At 39.2% G+C, this 20749-nt stretch overlaps 1 protein-coding gene across 1 annotated transcript in view; it reads left to right on the forward strand.

The window, feature by feature from the left end:
* LOC124795330 (queuine tRNA-ribosyltransferase accessory subunit 2) overlaps window positions 1-17384 on the forward strand; it is a 75863-nt gene extending 58479 nt beyond the window's left edge. Inside the window, exons 7-9 of the mRNA XM_047259312.1 lie at window positions 5904-6107; window positions 10800-10925; window positions 16449-17384. Of these exons, the coding sequence (XP_047115268.1) occupies window positions 5904-6107; window positions 10800-10925; window positions 16449-16551 (433 nt within the window). The 3' untranslated portion in view covers window positions 16552-17384. The remainder of the gene's footprint in view (window positions 1-5903; window positions 6108-10799; window positions 10926-16448) is intronic.
* The last annotated feature ends 3365 nt before the right edge of the window (window positions 17385-20749 follow it).

Consider the following 20749-nt stretch of genomic DNA (forward strand, 5'->3'; position numbering starts at 1 on the left):
CAAATATGGGTTCTGTACTAATTATAAACATTTGGAGGAGCAACTAATAGTATTCTTGAGGGATCTATTTAGTTCTATTCGAAAACATGTTAGTAAAGCCAGCCCTTAATTAATTCCAAATTAATTAACGATTTTGTCAAAAGTATTGTTTGCGTGGCGATATTTGTTAATTTAAGAGCGACGAATTTTTCGAAGTATTAATTTAATTTAATAAGTGATATTTTAACTGTAATTTATGTAACTTAAATGTCGAACAATGTGTAATTTCAGGACCTATTATTGTGAGGATATGTAAAGACCAAATTTTTGGGCTCAAAACAGTCAGTCCATGGCCGAGTTTCAGATAGGAAACATGTAATGGTTAGATCAACAGCAATGCATCAACTTAACTGTGAAATAACTGTAACACAATTAGGCCGTGTGTTAAAACAATGACAGTGTCTATTCCATATGTACCTTTTTATTCTTCAAGAACTGTGAACTATGTGGTTAGGCTTTTACTGCTTGTAGATGTTCAACAGTAAACTGTTGTAGCAGTACATGGATGTTTGCCTGTAACCTCTTAACAAGGCTTATCAAAAGTTAAACAATAGTTAACTGGCCATATTAAATGTGTATATTGGGTGGTTGTGAACTGTGAAAGTAAAGAACTGTGAAATGCAAATGTGCACCTGTTGGCTACATCATTTAAAGTAGTCAGTGTTGAACTTCCACCCCCATTTTTCCGCCAGTGTAGCAACGCAGTACGTCAATACTGAGGACAGTCAATGAGGAAATAAAGCAGGCAAACATCAAAACCTGTTAAACACTTTCACCATACATTTCATTTTTACTAAAGATTTGCACATGCGAAAGGTTTGTGCCAATATAGTGTTGACAAACTTCACAACTGAGCAGGAGGACAATTGAAGAATTGTGTATGTTGATCTTCTCTAGAGGATTGCCCATGAACGCAAATGGCTCAGTTGTGACATCACAGGTGATGAATCATGGCTTGTTGAGTATGATCGTGAGACAAAGCAGCAATGTGCAGAATGACACAGTGCGATATCTCCAGGAGCGAAGAAAGCTCAAATGAGCAAAACAAAGATCAAAACGGTGCTGATTTGCTTTTTGACAGTAGGGATATTGTGTATAAACAATTTGTTCCTGCTGGCCAAACTGTCAATCAAATGTTCTACAAAGATGTCTTTGAAAGGGTGAATCGAATGAGACTGTACATTGCAGCCAAGTGGAAGCTGCACCATCATAATGCCCCATGTCAGATGGCTACTTCCATCATGGAATTTTTGAACTCAAATGGCATTCCTGTTGTTCCACAATCCCCCTATTCATCTGATCTGAGTCCTTGTGACTTTTTTCTTTTCCTGAAATTGAGAAAGTCTTAAAAAGACATCATTTTGTGACTCTGGAGAACATTTAAAAGAATGTGACTGACATGTTAAAGGACCTACGAGTTGAAGTCTTTCAGCGCTGCTACCAAGACTGGGAACGATGACTCCGCCTGTGTGTAGCTACCAAAGGGAACTGTTTTGAAGGAGACAAAATTGCTGTGTGAAAAAAATAAAAACTTTGGTAGATAAAACAATCAGTCTCATTACATTTTCACACAAACCATATTCTGTCACATACTATGATCATGTGGTGCTTAGTGGACAAGTTTCAGAATACAAATCCAGTTCTTTGGGATCAAGCCCCTGTCAGTCTGTGAATTTTTTTGCCACATTTTGAAAATTTTGTCTCCGACAATGCCTTTGTGTGTGTGTGTGTGTGTGTGTGTGTGTGTGGGGGGGGGGGGGGGGTGTTCTGCTGAAAATCCAAAATTGCACATTGGTTTGAATTCTATCAAATTATAGAACACTTTATGAAGCACTGGCGTGTCAAACACACGTTTGCTGCCCTGTTTCTTTAAATATTACAGTACTACAAATTCTGGAATGGAAACAACAATTCAAAAAATGATCAGAGGCATTGCTTTTTTTTGTACATGCGTTCACACACACACACACACACACACACACACACACACACACACACATTGCAATACTGACCAAGTTCTGGATTGTCTGCCAATTCTTGATTGGGATGCATGACTTTGTTTTTCAATCCATTTCTCTTGTGGTTTGTTTATGGTAAGTGTTAGTTGAATCATGAGATCTGTGTGCTAATGTAACACTTTTCCAAGACCACACAGCGCCACAACACACAATGAAATACTAAGAATGCGGGCAGCTTCACACTGTTTATCCATAGCCCATTGTTGGCAGTCAGTGATAGATTTTCGTATTCTTTCAGCAGTTAGATATTATTTGACCTGCTGTCGCATACCTGCCATCAATAGTCAATCTGTCAGGAGCAGTGGCACAATGCAGATTAACTCACAAAACTAAAGGGATGGAGAGGAAGAGATATGTGTGGGTGGGGATGGGGGGGGGGGGGGGGAGAGCAGCCATCACTCAGTTAGTGTTGTATGGGAAATGACTGGCGAGGTAATGGCAGCTGCAACGGAGTGGGAGGTGGTGGCCAGTGGTAGAGACTATTGAAGATTTAGATCAGAGGATCACCTGAACAGAAGGCATAATACACAGTTCTCACCTGCACACATCAAGAGAGTTAGTGTTGAGAAATATTGTGGGTGGTGGATAGGCTCCAGTCAGCATGAGTATTGAGCATTTTTTAAAGTAGTTAGTATTGCTATGTGCAGAATGTTCTGTTACTGTTTGGTGGATAGTTCTGGATAAAACATCAATTTCATTCTGAACATTGTAAGAAGCAGAAATCTCCATACCACCCTCTGCACAGTGTCTGACATCTTATCAGGTAAATCAACAGAACATGAGTGTGTTGTCCCATTGAGCCTAATACCGTCATTTAAATATGCTCCGGTAACATATGTTGACGTGGACTGCTCATTCTCGGCATATAAGATGCTATTAACAGACAAGAGAAGCAGTTTCTTAATGGAAAATCTGGAGAATGTGTTAGATATTTAATGTGACTGTAACTATGGACATGGATAGTAATATAATGTGGATTTTTGTCAACCTATTTATCTTTCTAGACAGTAAAATGTCAGATTTTGGTCACCTATTTTCTGATTTTTATAACCTATTTTTGTAAGTGATAGAACCTATTTTAGGTACCTAAATTAAGATTTTTAGAACCTAAAAGTCTGAGCTCTAGTCATGACCCTGAATCCAGATTGTGGAGAAATCATCAATGAACCTGAACCATGTTAGGAGTTGGGAATTTTGAGGGTTAGGATGGTTTCCTTCAGATTACCCATAAATAGCTTGGCATAGGAGGGTGCCATGCTGGTGCCATGGATTTGTTTATATACCTTCCCTTCATAGGAAAAATAGTTGAGAGTCAGGATATAGTTCATAAAGTGTATAAGGAATGAGGTGATCAGTTTAGGATCTGAAAGATATTGGGAGAGGTAGTGTTCGATTGCAGTAAAGCTATGGACATGAGGGATGTTGGTGTATAGAGGGGTGGCAAGAACAGTGATGAGTATGGATATAGGAGGTAAAGGGATGGTGGAAAGCCAGTGAAGAAAGTGGTTAGTATCTATGATATAGGAGGCTAGGTATCGGGGAGGTAGTTGGAGGTGTTGTTCAACAAGAATGGATTTTTTTTCAGTGAGAGCACAATAGCCAGCTACAATGGTGTTTGCAGGATTGTTGGATGTGTGGATTTTGGGGAGCATGAAGGAGGTGGGTGTGCGGGACATTGTTGGGGTGAATAGGGAGGTAGACACAGGCGAGAGTTTCTGGGTGGGGCCTATGGATTTCAGTAGGAATTGGAGGTTATGTTCGACTTCCAGGATGGGATCACTCTGGTAGAACAGTTGGAGGAGTCAGACAGTGGCAGAGGCCTCCCGTCAGGTAGTCATAGCGACTCATCATGACATGTATGGAGCCTTTGTTTGCACGGAGGATGACTAGGTCTGGGTCTGCTTTCAGGTTGTGCATGGCGAACTTTTCTTCTGCCGAAAGGTTAGTGTTCTTAGGAAGGGAGCTGGGGAAGAAGTTGGAGGTAAGGAATTGTTGGAAGCTGATAAAATTTTCTCGAGCTTCCAGCCATGTCCAGTGGTTTAAAATCCATGAGCTATCGGCCAAGTTCTCCTCGGCCATTGTCAAGTGGTGATTGTTGAATGATTGCTGCTGCTTTCCTTATATAGCCATGCTGTCTTCAGTGATTAGATGGGAGCAGGGGGACAAGGGGGGGGGGAGGTTGTAGTTGGATGATGTTATGAACTGGGAGAGGTGAAGTTCAGTGTTGGCATTAAGTTGGAGGTTGATGGCAAAGAAGTTTCTCCACTGTAGAAATTGGGAGTCTGTCCACATTAAATCCACTAACCACCATAAGTATCTGCATTTTGACAGCTGTCATCCCTTCTGCACCAAGAAACCCCTCCTATAAAGCCTAGCCACCCATGAGCGACATGTCTGCAGTGATGAGAATTCCCTTGCCCAGTTCGCTGAAGGCCTCACAAGAGCTTCACAGACAGCTAATACCCTCCAAACCCAAACCTAGCCTACAAACAGACTTCCCATGCCAAACCCTCACACAACCCAATCCTCCCAATCAGCTACAAAGGAGCACCCCTTCGTCACCCACTATCACTGTGGACTGGAACAGCTGAAGTGCATCCTTCACCAGGGCTTTGTTTCTCTCTCATCTTGCCCTGAAATGGGAGACATCCTATCCAAGATCCTTCCCACCTCTCTTAAAATGGTGTCCCATCACTCACCCAACCTAAATAACATTCTAGTCCATCCTTATACCACTCCCATTCCCAACTCCAAGCCACAGGATTATCCTTCACCATCAAAGGCCAAGCTACCAATGAAAGCAGCCGTGTCGTATACCAAATCTGCAGCAAAAACTGCACAGTTTGCTATGTTGACTACCAGCCAGCTGTCCACCAAGATGAATGGCCACTGCCAAACTGTTGGCAAGAACAAAGTTGACCATCTTATTGCTCAACAAAGAGCTGAACATAACATGCTCAGTTTTAATGGATGCTTAACCTATCTATATTCTTCCTTCCACCACCAGCTTCTCTCAGATATGCAGATGGGAGTTATCCTTACAACACATCCTCTGTTATTGTAATCATCCTGGTGTCAGTCTGTTACCTCACTGTCTCCACACCCTCCACCCAAAAGTTTCCCCTTCCATCATCCTATCAACTCCTCCCACATGCACATCCCCATGTTATCTTCAGTGTGTGCTGCTGCCCACTGGCCACTACAATCATGCTAGTCCATATACCTGGCACCTCTCCCTCCTGCATTCCAAAATGACAAACCGGCCTTCTCCCAACTCTTGTCCCTCTCCCTGCCTTCTGCCTCCCTCTCCGTCTACCCGAACCACTACAACCTGTCCACCTGTTGAAAAATACCATAGACATGTTAGTTCTGGTGGCAGCGTTTAAGGGCATAGTTGTATCTTAGGATAACTCTGAAAGCTAGCAAGTTTTCTTTTTTAATGTGTGCCTATCGACAGCAAATGCTTTTACTTTTTAGTAAGTGGTGTCTTTTAATCCAAAAATATGAACATTGACATAGTTAGAGATAGTGAAAGAATGTCTAAGTACTGTGTAAAATCCAAGATGGACTGTAACAATATTATGAAAATGAGTGTTGCTACTCACCATATAATGGAGATGCTGAGTTGCAGATAGGCACAACAAAAAGACTGTCACAAAGTGAGCTTTCAGCCAACTAGGCCTTCGTTAGAAATACAGAAAACACACATACACTCACACAAAGGCATCTCACACACGACCACATTTTCTGACTGCTGAAGCCTGGCTGTATTTTATGTGACAAATAATGTTAGTACTTACATGTTTTATTTACTCTTTAGAACTATACTTAATGTACTTTTTTCAGTCCTGATTCACCTATAAAGGAAGAGGAAACTAACAAAAGTATTAATATTGATATTCAGAAGCAAGCAGTAAAATCAGACAAGGGTGAAAACTGTAAAAATCTGAACTCTGATTCAGAAGCCATCGTACATTCCTCAACCACAGGTGCAAATGGTGTACATGACAGTAATGACACTGTGTATGAAATATCTCTGAAGGATGATAGGTGAGTAATGGTAATTTGTACTTGGTTAAAATGAAACATATTCTTGCTCAGCTATTTTGTACCTCAGAATATGAATATAAGTTATTCTTTTGTCACTTTTTTCTGTATGCTATGGCCTCTGCTTTTAGGCCCAGAGCTGTAATGTACATGAGTGTTTTTCTTAAATTGTGGCTTCTCATGTAGACAGAGAGAAATAACAGTCTTGTCAATGATAAAAACAGTTTTATTCCACTTTTATTAGATTTGTGTGACTTGCTGACTCTTTGGGGAAGTGTCAGGCAACTATCCCAGAAGTCCATGGTTTCAGTCCCCAAGTGATTTTTTTCTTTCAATTATCACTTCGTTCACTTCTGGTAATTAAATTTTAATGTGAAAAATATAATTTGAATTGGGGTTTATAGTCCATGTTAAGCTTTAAGTTCACCTGTCATTATCTGGGTGCTTCAGTTCAAAGGCCAGAGGAAGCTAGGGTTCTTACCACCTCCAGTAACACCACCACTAGTAACCTTTGGGTTATGAATAAACTTTTTTTTTACTTCATTAGATTTTTATCTTTTTTCCTGAACAATCCTTACAGAGAAAACATGTCACTATTATATGTTTAAACAAAAGATACTGTATTTCTTTCAAATGTACATATTTATCACTGATGCTGCTGCTTAAGTGTCAGTCATTTTGTACATTAGAGCTGAGGAAGTGAAGATGTCAGTTTGAAAGCAGAAGGATTTTGGCGCAGACAGAAAATGCCTGTGTAAAAAAATCTTAAGAGAAGTGAAGAAGCAAACTATCTAAAATGTTCCAGAATGAATCTGTAAATATCTCTGTGGCAATGCCTCATTGTTGGTGGATCTCTATAGATGGCTGTTGTTTTCGCCTGCAACCATCTGCACTTCACAGCTGAAAGCTTACAACAGTGCTTCCAGCTGTCAGGAATCAACTTACAGCGACTTGACTAAAGTAGTCCTAGTTCTGCAAGGTATGCAGGAGAGCTTCTTTGATGTTTGTAAACTAGGAGAGAAGTTACAGCAGACATAAAGTATTAATGTCAGGCTGTGAGTCATGGTTGGAAAGGTCAATCAGGAAGAGCATTTCATGCTAAAGACAAAATTCTGCTTTTTAATCCTGGTACAGCACAGTTTCATTCTTCCAGGGAATTTCAATGTACAAACTTATTGATATTGAACTCAAACTACTGAAAACACATTTGTTTCAGTAAGTTTTGATCTGATGAACACTCCCTTTCTTTTACAAATGTTCGTCTCCCCATTTCTGTCTACAGCTTCTCTCTTTGCCTCCTGAAGGAAAGATATGTAATGAACTTTTTTTAAATTTTTTTTATTATTAGAATTGATGTCTTTGTGGATGCACACATTTATGGATCTTTGGTTAACTGATGCACTATCTGCAGTCACATTGGTAGTGATCAATCCAAAGATCGATTTATGGTAGTTCTCCACTCTTCTTATTTCTCTTCAGTTTTTCGTAATTGTTGCCTCCTTTGTCTCTTATACTTTGCTGCAGATTGCATAATTACAGCCTTCTCTTTGCTTTCTTGTGGTTAAGATGTCTGTGGGTTAGTGTTTTTAAACAATGTATTATGTGTCTAGAAAGCCACTAAAACATATTTATTTGGTTACAGTGGATTTCAGTAGGCTTCAGCTTACACTTAATTTTTGAAAAACAACTTTCTATTTGTTGTAAATCCATGTTTTTTCTTTCACAGTTTTGTAGTGCCATTACTCAGATGAATTTAGCTTCCTTTCCTTTTCAGCTTTCAAAGCATCTTTGTTAATTCCATGGCTGCTGTACAGGAATATTTTTAAAAAATTGTTGGAGATTAAATGAACAATTCTAATTCACACCTCTGTTTTTCATTATTTTATGTAAGTTAATGTTGGTTAACTGTTCATGAGTGTCATATTCCTTATACAAGTACATTAATCAGCCTCCTCCAGGAATTCATTTACAGTATTGATTCTTATCTCAATTTGCTCTTCTTTTATCACAGGCCATCATATTTGCTTTAGCTGTATTTAAGTTTCAAAAATGATTTTTTTAGCTTGATACCCTGATTGTGTCATACATTTTGGTTTCCTCAACAAGAACAGGAGCATCATTAACATCTCTCAAGATAGCTATTCTTTTATCACTAGCTTTTATTTTGTTGTGATGTCTTCAGTGATTTTGATTAGACTTACAAAAGATGCAAATTAAAGGTGATAAGTAATAGTGAATGGGCTTGTCATATGCGTTAATAAGTTTGTATCTCCATTTATACAGTTTTTCTACCAGTAATAGCTGTCTCATTTCTGTACCAGTTCCGTATAACTCTACCATTTTTCAGTTAAATCAAATTGTATGTTGAAAGAAAAGATGGCACCACAGCAAGGCAGCTACTTTGTATTGCAGGACACACCCTAAACATATATTAAAATCCATGAACAGCATCATACTAAAAAATAAATTACAATAGCAGATCTTTATTTTTGTTCAGCAGTTGGTGTACTCATTCATAATGATAAAACAACAGTTTGAGTCCTTGCTGATGTTACAACAAGCTGTTAAGAAGTGTAAGATACAAGGTCTGACCTACCCTTTCATAAGTGTTGCCTGACCTATATCTGACCTATTGAACTGGAACCCAAATCCTCTCCGATAATTCTAGTAGAGAGAGAGGGGGGGGGGGGGGGAGGGGCTAGTATACAGGGTGGTCCATTGATAGTGACCGGGCCAAATATCTCACGAAATAAGCATCAAACGAAAAAACTACAAAGAACGAAACTCGTCTAGCTTGAAGGGGGAAACCAGATGATGGCGCTATGGTTGGCCTGCTAGATGGTGCTGCCATAGGTCAAATGGATATCAACTGCGTTTTTTAAAAATAGGAACCCCTATTTTTATTACATATTCGTGTAGTATGTAAAGAAATATGAATGTTTTAGTTGGACCACTTTTTTCGCTTTGTGGTAGATGGCACTGTAATAGTCACAAATGTATAAGTACGTGGTATCACCTAACATTCTGCCAGTGCGGATGGTATTTGCTTCATGATACATTACCCATGTTAAAATGGACTGTTTACCAATTGCGGAAAAGGTCGATATTGTGTTGATGTCTGGCAATTGTGATCAAAATGCCCAACGGGCATGTACTATGTATGCTGCTCGGTATCCTGGATGACATCATCCAAGAGTCCGGACCATTCGCCAGATAGTTACGTTATGTAAGGAAACAGGAAGCGTTCAGCCACATGTGAAACATCAACCACGACCTGCAACAAATGATGATGCCCAAGTAGGTGTTTAGCTGCTGTCGCGGCTAATCTGCACATCAGTAGCAGACAAATTGCGCGAGAATCGGGAATCTCAAAAACATTGGTGTTGAGAATGCTACATCAACATTGATTACACCCGTACCATATTTCTATGCACCAGGAATTGCATGGCGACGACTTTGAACGTCGTGTACAGTTCTGCCACTGGGCACGAGAAATTACGGTACGATGACAGATTTTTTTACACGCGTTCTATTTGGCGACGAAGTGTCATTCACCAACAGCGGTAATGTAAACTGGCATAATATGCACTATTGGGCAACGGAAAATCCACGATGCCTGTGGCAAGTGGAACACCAGTGACCTTGGTGGGTTATAATGTATGGTGCGGCATTATGGGAGGGAGGATAATTGGCCCCATTTTATCGATGGCAATCTAAATGGTGCACTGTATGCTGATGTCCTATGTAATGTTCTGCCGATGTCACTACAAGATGTTTCACTGCATGACAGAATGGCGATGTACTTCCAACACGATGGATGTCCGGCACATAGATCGCATGCGATTGAAGCGGTATTGAATAGCATATTTCATGACAGGTGGATTGGTCGTCGAAGCACCATACCATGGCCCGCACGTTCACTGGATCTGACGTCCCCGGATTTCTTTCTGTGGGGAAAGTTGAAGGATATTAGCTGTCGTGATCCACCGACAATGCCTAACAACATGCGTCAGTGCATTGTCAATGCATGTGCGAACATTACGGAAGGCAAACTACTCGCTGTTGAGAGGAATGTCGTTACATGTGTTGCCAAATGCATTGAGGTTGACGGACATCATTTTGAGCATTTATTGTATTAATGTGGTATTTACAGGTAATCACACTGTAACAGCATGCGTTCCCAGAAATTATAAGTTCACAAAGGTACATTGTATCACATTGGAACAACCGAAATAAAATGTTCAAACGTACCTATGTTCTGTATTTTAATTTAAAAAACCCACCTGTTATCAACTGTTCGTCTAAAATTGTGAGCCATATGTTTGTGACTATTACAGCACCATCTATCACAAAGCAAAAAAAGTGGTCATATTTCTTTACATACTACACGAATATGTAATGAAAAATGGGGGTTCCTATTTAAAAAGCACAGTTGATATCTGTTTGACCTATGGCAGCACCATCTATCGGGCCAACCATAGTGCCATCTGGTTTCCCCCTTCAAGTTAGACAAGTTTCGTTCTTTGTAGTTTTTTCGTTTGATGCTTATTTCGTGAGATATTTGGCACGGTCACAATCAATGGACCACCCTGTATAATATCTGATATTAGTGTTTCGTACTTAATTGAAATATTTTTCTCAAATGAAAACTGATTTTGTATCCAAGGCTGTTTTTTTATATGTGATTCTGATCAGGTTTCGTGAAGATTTCGAGCCTGTGGTAGCATCGTGTCAGTGCCTTTGCTGCAAAAAGCACACAAGAGCCTACATACATCATCTGTTAATGACCAATGAGCTGCTTGCACCAGTACTGTTATCAGTGTGAGTATCATCTTACTCCTTAATTAATGTTTACTGTACATTGCACTGTGGATGGTAAGATTTTGTATTATCTGCCTGCTGATGAGTATTTAGGTCTCTATGATCTGCTCTCTAAGCAACTCAAATTGATCCCAAGGTTTCCATATTCCCCTGTAATATTTTAAAGGAAAGCAGCACAAGAGGTATAAAAATTTATCATATTTATGAGAAACTACAGGTATATACTGGATGAAGTAAAAATCTTACACCAGCTAAATAACAGAGCCCCACATGCACCATTCACTGAAATTTGAAATGATTATAAATGTAGAAGAAATAATTGACCCAGAGAGCCATCTCCTTTTATAATTATTACAAATTTCAGTGAATGGTACACATGGGGTTTGTTATTTAGTTGGTGTAAGACAGGGCTTAACAACTGGCCGGTTTTGAGCGCGAGTACTCGTGTCTGCTCAGGCACATGCTCGCGAGCAGGTGCAAGGTCGCGGAGTAGGGTGGGAGGGGAGGGAGGGAAAATGCGTGCGCACGTATGAATAGGACCGCAGCGTGCCTATTGAATTCGCGCCGACTGTGTAACGTTAAAAGTACTAACAGTCACTTCGCTGGTTAAGAATCATGTCAAGTCGCTGTTGTGTAACCCCAGCTATGCTTTCACAGTTCAACCCCCATTGGGAGGAATTGTATCTGTTTACAGAAAAAGATGGTGTTGCAAAATGTTTAGCATGTCACAAAATGCTGAATTCTTTTAGGAAATTTAATTTGCAGCGACATTATGTGTCGTACCACGCGAAAGACTACGGAAGTGGAAAATGTGATGGACCAGATCGTGCACAGGAAGTTATTAAACTTAAAAGGAAGCTATCCGAAGAAGATCTGGATGATGAAGAAAAATCAACTGAGGCAGCTCTCAGAGTGAGCTACAAAATTGCTTTGTTTTTAGCAAAATCCCTGCGCCCCTTCACTGATGGCGATTTAATAAAAGATGTTTGGTAGTTGCAGCGGAACATTTGTGTCCATCTCAAGTTGAACAGTTTCGGATTGTGCCATTATCTGACACGACCATTATGCGTCGCATACAGGACATGGCAGACGATGTCCAGAGCCAGCTTGCAAATATCTATAAAGATTTTATGGCGTATTCTCTAGCTCTGGACGAAAGTGTTGATATCACTAGAACAGCGCAGCTTTCCATATTTATTAGAGGTGTTAATAGAGGTCTTCAGGTGAGGAAGGAGCTCCTCGATGTGATAGCCATGAAGAACACTACAACCGAAGATGATATTTTAAGTAGTGTTGAAAATATAGGATTGTCGTGGAATTCTTTAGTTTCAGTGTCTACAGACGGTGTACCAGCGATGACAGGGAAAAAATTAGGTTTCGTTGCGCTGTTGAAGGAGAAAATGCAAAAACTGACAGTGCCAAATGAAATAAGGGGCGTTCACTGTGTGATCCACCAGGAAAACTTATGTGCAAAGAGTATCACTCTAAAAAATGTGATGAGTGTTGTTGTTCGTACAACCAATTATATAAGGAAGCATGGCCTACAACACAGACAATTTAAAAGCTTTCTTGAGGATGTAGAAAGCCAGTATGGTAGCATGCCTCATTACAGCGAGGTCCGCTGGCTTGTTGTTGTTGTTGTTGTTGTTGTTGTGGTCTTCAGTCCTGAGACTGGTTTGATGCAGCTCTCCATGCTACTCTATCCTGTGCAAGCTTCTTCATCTCCCAGTACCTACTGCAACCTACATCCTTCTGAATCTGCTTAGTGTATTCATCTCTTGGTCTCCCTCTACGATTTTTACCCTCCACGCTGCCCTCCAATACTAAATTTGTGATCCCTTGATGCCTCAGAACATGTCCTACCTCCGCTGGCTTAGTCGTGGCGAATTATTAAATCGAATTTTTGCCTATTAGATGAGATAAATGTGTTCATGGAAATAAATAATGTGTGTTCCTGAATTGAAAGAGCCTTCATGGAAATGTGATCTCGCGTTCTTAGCAGATTTAACTAGCCATCTGAATGCTTTCAACATTTCACTACAAGGTAAAGATCTGATAATTACTCATTTCATAGATCGAATACGAGCTTTTAAAATGAAATTGACACTTTGGGTGAGTCAGCTGGAAACAGTAAATATAGCTCATTTTCCTAAATTATCATCCATGCAAGATGTTCACAAAGACTGTGAACGTTATTTAGTTGCCCTTAAGGAAGAATTTGATCAACGCTTTCAAGATCTGACAGCACCAGACAGTGATTCTGATCTGTTCTCCTCTCCATATTCAGCGAATATTGAAGAGATTCGTCCTGAGCTGCAACTAGAAATTATTGACCTGCAGTGTGACAGAGAATACAGAGACAAATTTCAGAACAAGAAAAACATTTTGGAATTTTACAAACACTTCCCTCAGGATAGATTTCCTCATTTGCACAAACTGGCGGCTACAATAATACCAATGTTCGGTTCCATGTATGTTTGTGAATAACTGTTCTCTGCAATGAAATGTAACAAGACGCGCCTGAGAAACGCATTGTCTGATCGAAATTTAAACTGCACACTGCGCCTACAATGCACAAGAACAATTACTCTGAACATAGACGCAACTGTAAAGGGCAAAAAGTACAAGATAACAGAGAAGCCCACACTGCAGTGACACCTTTTATTGTGTAACAGTTCACAAATTAATACGAATGTAGAGGCATACACTAAGCTAATAAAATTATATGGCACGTGTACACTCTCCTTTATTTGTTTCATTTGTCACAGTAATAATTCGTGAGTGATATCCCTGCAGGTGGCCGCGGATTTACATTGACTGGCGGCAGCTGTTGTGTGCCCCACGTGATTCTCCCCACTCTCCGCTCTGGTCCGGTAGTGGGGGTAGCGTGCTCGCACTGCTCCGTGCTCGCGCCTTGCTGCTCACAGCTTTCTCCGCGAGCACATATGTTGTGAAGCCCTGGTGTAAGATTTTTACACCATCTGATGTATACCTGTAGTTTCTTATAAGTATGATAAATTTTTCTAATAATGTAGATGCTATCTGTATATAAATTGGTGCAAAAACTACTATCACTCAATAAAAGTGGTTCCATGAAAATGAAATTATTATTATTATTATTATTATTATGAGATTGGCTGATGCTGAGTGTCTTTATTATCGTTTACAAAAAAATACTTCTATTCAGTGGGTGGTAGCATTAGATATATGAGGAAGGCACTGCAAATCATTGGAATGTTTAAAGAAAATGTGGTTTTATTTTACAAATTATACTTCCAGGTAACAATATTATGAGAAGGAAAGTTACCACTCACCATATAGCGGAGATGCTGGCAGTGCGGTTTCAGTTGCACGAGACTGCAGTCGTTTGTGAGAGTTGTGTGCGCACATATGTGGGTCCATTGTTGACAAAGGCCATTGGCCAAAAGCTTTAAGTGTGAAAATCTTTTTGCTGTGCCTATCGCGACTCAGTATCTCCACTATATGGTGAGTGGCAACATTCCTTCTCATAATATTGTTACATTCCATCCTGGATTTTCCATTGGTTGATACTTCCAGGTAATGTTCATTTGATGCTGTGCTCCAGTTCCAATGACTTTTTTACTCCTTGAAGGAGGGAAAAAAAAAGAAAAAAAAGAAATCTTGTGTGAACTGGGATGGCCTACTGCAGATTTTCTTCAAGTTCTCCCAAATTAACAAATTGGTGATTTATTAGCTAAAAACAAATACAAATTTACAGTCATAGAAGATAACGAGATCCTTAAATAAATGTTCGCATTTGATACCGAAGGTAGTGACATCATAAGCATTCCTAGTACATATATCTGATTGTAAATGGTGGGTTCTCAGTATGCTTGGTGAATTAGATGGAAAGGCATCCTGAGAATCGTCTTTGCAGTGTCGTGTGCCAGCCATAGGGTCAGGGATAAGAAAATGTCAGTAGGGGGGCAAGGTTCAGAGAATATGGTGGATGAAAAATCACAGATGTTGTTTTCTGCCAAAAACTGTTGGATTTGTAACCTGTGTTGGACAGGATGATGATGATGATGATGATGTGTTGAAGCAGACAATTCCCACTTGGCCATGGGACTAAGGCTATAACTGTGTCACATTCCTTTTTTAACAATTTTTCATAACATCCTGGTAAAAATTCTGGTTCATGCTCTTGTAATAAATGCCTTATACACTATTTCCTTCAAACAAACAAATGAACACCTTCTCCATGTTTTCTTTCACATGGTGTTCCTTTTTTGACATTGATGACAAAATGCTTGTATTGACTTCTATTCATTTGCCAAATTGTGACTATAACATGAAGTGGCACCAGCACTCATAAATTCAGAAAGAATTTCCATGTAATTTTGGAGTTGGTCTTTCTGATTATATTATTTAGCAGTATTATTATTTTGAAGTTATTTCATCAACTGCAGCAAAAATTTCACAGTATCAAATTTCATGTTCAGTTCATGTGACAAAAATGCACTGGCTTCTGCTCCACAAAACAGTAGTCAATTCAAAAATCTCATAAAACTTTTGTCACGATATTGTAGGCAGCACTTTTAATTCATATAGGTTCATGATTTAGAAGATCAACCAGCTTGAGTTTAGTCTTATAAGTGACATATCCTTATGTTTTGTTTTGTTTGTGTTATGTAAATGATACTTTCAGTGGTTAAATAGTAAAGTCACCTAGGTTAGGGAGACCCAGAAGAACAGGACTAGAGGGAAATTAAGTAACTTGTTAGCAACAAAAAATGTTCTGAAAGCGTTACACTGTAAATTACTTAAGAAGCCAGCACCTGGCAGGGTGAACATACATTTGAAGATCAGACAAAAAAGGAGCTACATCAGACAAAAAAGAAATTTGGGAAAATGTAGAAGTAGTAAACAGGAAGAAGAAACAAAATGCAAAAAGATAAATTCTGATATAATACAAATTGAAGGTAGGAAAAAATAAGTGAATGAGAATCTGTGTACTGTCTGTGCCATTAGTATGATTTTAAAAACATTCTCATTGGATCAACACCATTGTTCAGAAAACATCTTTCTGCATAATGATTTTTCACTCTGTGAAGTTTGGAAGGTAGGAGATGAGGTACTGTGCTGTGATGGCAGGTCATGATTTGTGCTTCTTACATTGCTCGTTTGGTAGAGCCCAATCAGTAAAAAGCAAAGGTCACAGATTCGAGTCCCAGTCTGGCACACAGTTTTGACCGCCAGGAAGTTTCATCTCTCTGCTGCTGAGACACGACATACACTGAAGGCCATGAACTGCTGCTTGCAACGTAGGAATTACCAAACCACTAATTTGGGGAGGGGGGGTGCATTCGGCAAATGTTTCAAATTGTCTGTCTGTTCCTGGGGCACTGTCTAGAAACAAAAATAGTCTGATGTGACGAGGTGACTGGTAACATATCAATTTAATCCATTTAGAATAGTAAGTGAATTATGCTTTCTTTCATTTGCCATTTTTTGACATTTTCACCTTTTTTTACTAAAAATGTTTTAACTGTGTTTTTTCAGGCACAATATGCACCACTACTTGGCGTTTTTCAGAAGCATAAGAACTGCAGTTACAAAAGGAGACCTTGAATTGCTAAGAAATAACATAAAATTAAAAATGTAAACCGGCATTTTCATGAAGTAACTGTTCCTATTTTTTTACATTATAAAAAATGACACCAAATTTGTACAATAATTTTAGTACATCACTCTTTTCGTAAGTTGTAACTATGTTATAATGAAACATCACATTTTTATGTTCCCCTGCTTTAAATTATTGTATTACACTTACTTAACAGTGGTCATGGTGGTCTAGGGATTAGACACTTTGGCCCTGGAGTTCTCGGACTCGATTACAGGTAGGAGCGGGGATTTTTCCTCATTCTAGTCCTTCCAGGATAGACCCAGGTCCACCAAGTCTGCTATTAAATGAGTACTGGGGTTCTTTCTTGGGGGTAAAAGGCGGTCAAGGCAATGAGCCTGGAGCCCTTCCCCTCCTAGTGCTGTGGCGGAGACAGTCTGCATTCTGTCTGCAGTTTGGCCAGTAGCTGGGTGACGAGCATGTACCACAGACTTAATCTGTATTATACTTAATTGCAAACATTCCTATGTAATTACAATAATGTAAGATTGGTTGCATCTAAAATGTTTCAGCACTTGTACACCATTTTATTAAAACAATTTTGTACTTAAGCACTGACCATGAAGTTATAAGCTGAAGAATGATTGCAACCGAATATTGATGTTGTGGTTTATGCACAGTTTACGAGTTAGGTATTCATGTGATTTGAAAGTAACAGTATTAAAAACACAAGAAATGTATGAGACATTTGTGTGGTGAATATGGGCCTGTTCTCTCCACTGATGTGAAGACAAAGTCATACCTATTATAATGAAATTGTAATATCACCAAAATACAAACCATTAAAAAATAAAGACAAGTGTGTAAATTCCTTATACCATTTGTTTAACAGTCACTTTTATTGTATACTCTGATTAAAGTTACCCTGTGACTGACAGATTGCAATGGTGGGGGGGGGGGGGGGGGGGCAGTGTTGCCGGTATGTTGCCAGCCACACATCACAAGGTGCTGCATGTACCTACAGAACAGGCAACACAGCGAGCATGTGGCGCTCGAGAAAGAAGTACAATTGGATCCTGGCTGGCTGGCCCTCTACAAGTCGACTTGCTGAAATGTCAATCAGACAGTAATTTTAATTGGAGTATAAACAGAATAAGTAAAGCAGTTTGGCTCTTCATGAGCATTATGTTGTACTTCAAAAATAGCACTAAAATCATTTATTTGGTGAAGAGTGTGTGTGCGTGCGTGCGTGCGTGTGTGTGTGTGTGTGTGTGTGTGTGTGTGTGTGTGTGTGTTTGTTTGTTTGTTTTGCGGTTCCCCGGTGTAATGTTAAGCTCTCTCTATACAGCTAAAGCGTTTTCATGGACTTACTTGTTGAAGAATGCTGATTCTGCTTTCTTGCAGTGCCCATGTCTTCTGCTAGCTCCGGATGCTTCTTCGAAGATTTCACTGCTAGAAGGGGAAATTTTTCACTCTCTCTCTCATCTTATTTAAAAAATATGCTACTCTTGGAATATCATTCAATGCACCAGAACATATTTATTTCCACTTTGTACAAAAAAACAACTAAACTTTATGACATAAGCCCACACATTACCGGGCACCCAGACTCAGTTAATTACACATTTTTGACCACAATTAATACATAAGCTTTTATTATGGCTGACTATCCATGTCCAGTCCACGTATTCTCAACAGCAGTTCAATGTCTAATAAACAGTCACTATTTCGAGTCTCTCCATTTGTTTTTTAACAATACAATGCTACATTACTCTTTGCAGCCAGCCACGGAGCTTCCGGACCATATTTGCTTATTCTTGGCAGGTCGCGCTGAACACTTGCCAGCGCCAACGAATTATCTCCCTTCCAATTTTGCCTGCACAAACAATAAATGGGTGCAGTATCCCATGCTCATCCTTACGCCCTGCTTTAACATACACTGATGAGAAACTTTATTTATGACCACATGCTTAATAGCTTGTTTGTCCATTTTTGGAACAAAATACATCCTTGATTCTGCAAATCGGGATCCAACTGTGGGTGAGCATGTGGAGGTATGTGGCATCGCACAGATCATGTATTTCACGTAAATAAGAGGCTGCTGATGTGCGTGTGCAATGGTGGTGCCCGACATCGACCCAAAATGGGCTCCATAGGATTTACATCAGGTGAATTTGGTCACCAAGACATCAGTGTGAGCTCAACTGTAATGCTCTTCAAACCGCTGTAGAAAGGTTATGGCTCCAAGACATGAACAGTTATAGTGTTGAAAGATGACATCACGGTTGGGGAAGACATCAAGCATGAAGGGATGAATATAAATGGTTTTCAGCTGTCAGCATGTCTTCAATTACTACCACAGGTCCCATGCAAGTGCAGGAGAATGTCTCCTATAGCATTATAATGCTCCTGCTGGGGCACGGTGCATGTTTTGAGCTGCTGTTTCACCTTGATGATGGCGTTTGTGGAGATGACCATCAACCTAGTGTAGCAAAAATGTGATTCACCCGAAGAGCCGACATGTTTCCATTGGTTGATGGTTGAATCCTGATGGTCCCATGCCCACTGCAATCATAATTGATGATGCCGTTGGGTCAACATGTGAACATTAGGGCTGGTCTGCTGTGGAGTTCCATGTTCAACAGTGTATGAGTAGCGGTTTACTCCAAAACATATACCTGTATGCATGCACCAGCATTGTGATCTTTCAGCAGAGATGCCACAGATCAATTTACAGAGTGGACAAGCCTCTGAACCCCTTGTTCTGTAAAGAGTCATGGACATCCAATCATTTAGCACCTAGTGTTAGTTTCACTGTCCTTCTACCTCTTTCTGTAGATGTTCACGACAGTAGCATGTGAAAGCTCGACCAGCTTTGCCATTTTCGAGATACTTATTCACAAACTCTGCATAGTAAAAAATCTGTCCTTTGTCAAAGTCTCTTATCTCAAAGGATTTCCCCATTTGCAGCTCATGTCTCCGCTTGGGTGATCCCCCGTCCATGTCTGTTCTGGTAGTAGAATTAATATTTCGTATATGCAGATGGGTTGATTCTAGGTAAAATTCCAATCTCATTTTTGCTTTCTGTTATTGTAAAAGTAATAATTATATGTTCATTGCCTTATGAAGTTGGATATGATTCTATATTAGCCTCTTCTCTTTCAGCGTATTCTACCAACTAACATGAGTGGTTCATTACGTTATGGACAAGACTAAATTTTTAAAATGCATACAACCTCATTGTCATGTTCTTATGTAGACAAAGTGATTTCAGATGTTATGTCTCCTGTATAAATTACTACATCAGTATATTTGTTCTTTCTGTTTTTCACTCTAAGCAAGAATTCTGAGTAATTATTTTCTCTGGGTAAACAATGATTTTACAATCATGTGTAAGTGAAACATTTTCAAATGAAGATGACAGCTGCAAAATGTTTAAAAAATATTGAAAGAAGCCAACTACTCATAAATATGCACAACAAGCAGTACACGAGGAATAAAAGCCTTATACATGCATTAATGAACAGAATAAAGAAATATTACAATTATTCACAAATTCATAGCCATTCACAAAAAGTAAGGTAGATTTATTTAATTTTATTTAATCGTATTGTGATTTTATACGATATACAGTTGATATAAGGCAAATGATTTTATACAATATACATACAAATGGGCAGGTGATATACAATATGCCCGGTGAGGTAGAGAAAGTGTCTCAACTACACATATGTAAAGAAGCTTTTATTTTAGGGTAATCCATTTTGCCAAATGAAATTCTTGGGCATTCATCTGTGTCCACTACATTTATATTATATTTATTACATTTATATTTCACATGTTCATTCCGATGTGTCTGTTTTTTGTTGTTTATGTGCCCACTGTGTTAGAGATTTCAGAGTTCTGTAACTGCATCTTCAGAGATGCATATAATTATCAAATTAATTGTGTATGGAATACTGCAATATTTATTTGCTTGCTGTATTCCATAGATGACTAATTGGACAGTCATATGTATGTCTGAAGATGAAATAATATATCTCTGCAATGGATAACATATTGTACACATAAAAAGCAAAAATAATGTCAGCTGACTGGAATATGTCACATATATTATTAAACTTAAATGACACAGTAGAGCAATGTGGTATTAAAATATTGGCAATACCTGAAAAGAAATTTTCTATGCCATGACAAAACCACATGAAACCTAAAGTTTCCTTCTGCCTATAAATCAATA

This window comes from Schistocerca piceifrons, chromosome 4 (assembly GCF_021461385.2).
Source record: "Schistocerca piceifrons isolate TAMUIC-IGC-003096 chromosome 4, iqSchPice1.1, whole genome shotgun sequence".
In the NCBI taxonomy this organism is placed as follows: domain Eukaryota; kingdom Metazoa; phylum Arthropoda; class Insecta; order Orthoptera; family Acrididae; genus Schistocerca; species Schistocerca piceifrons.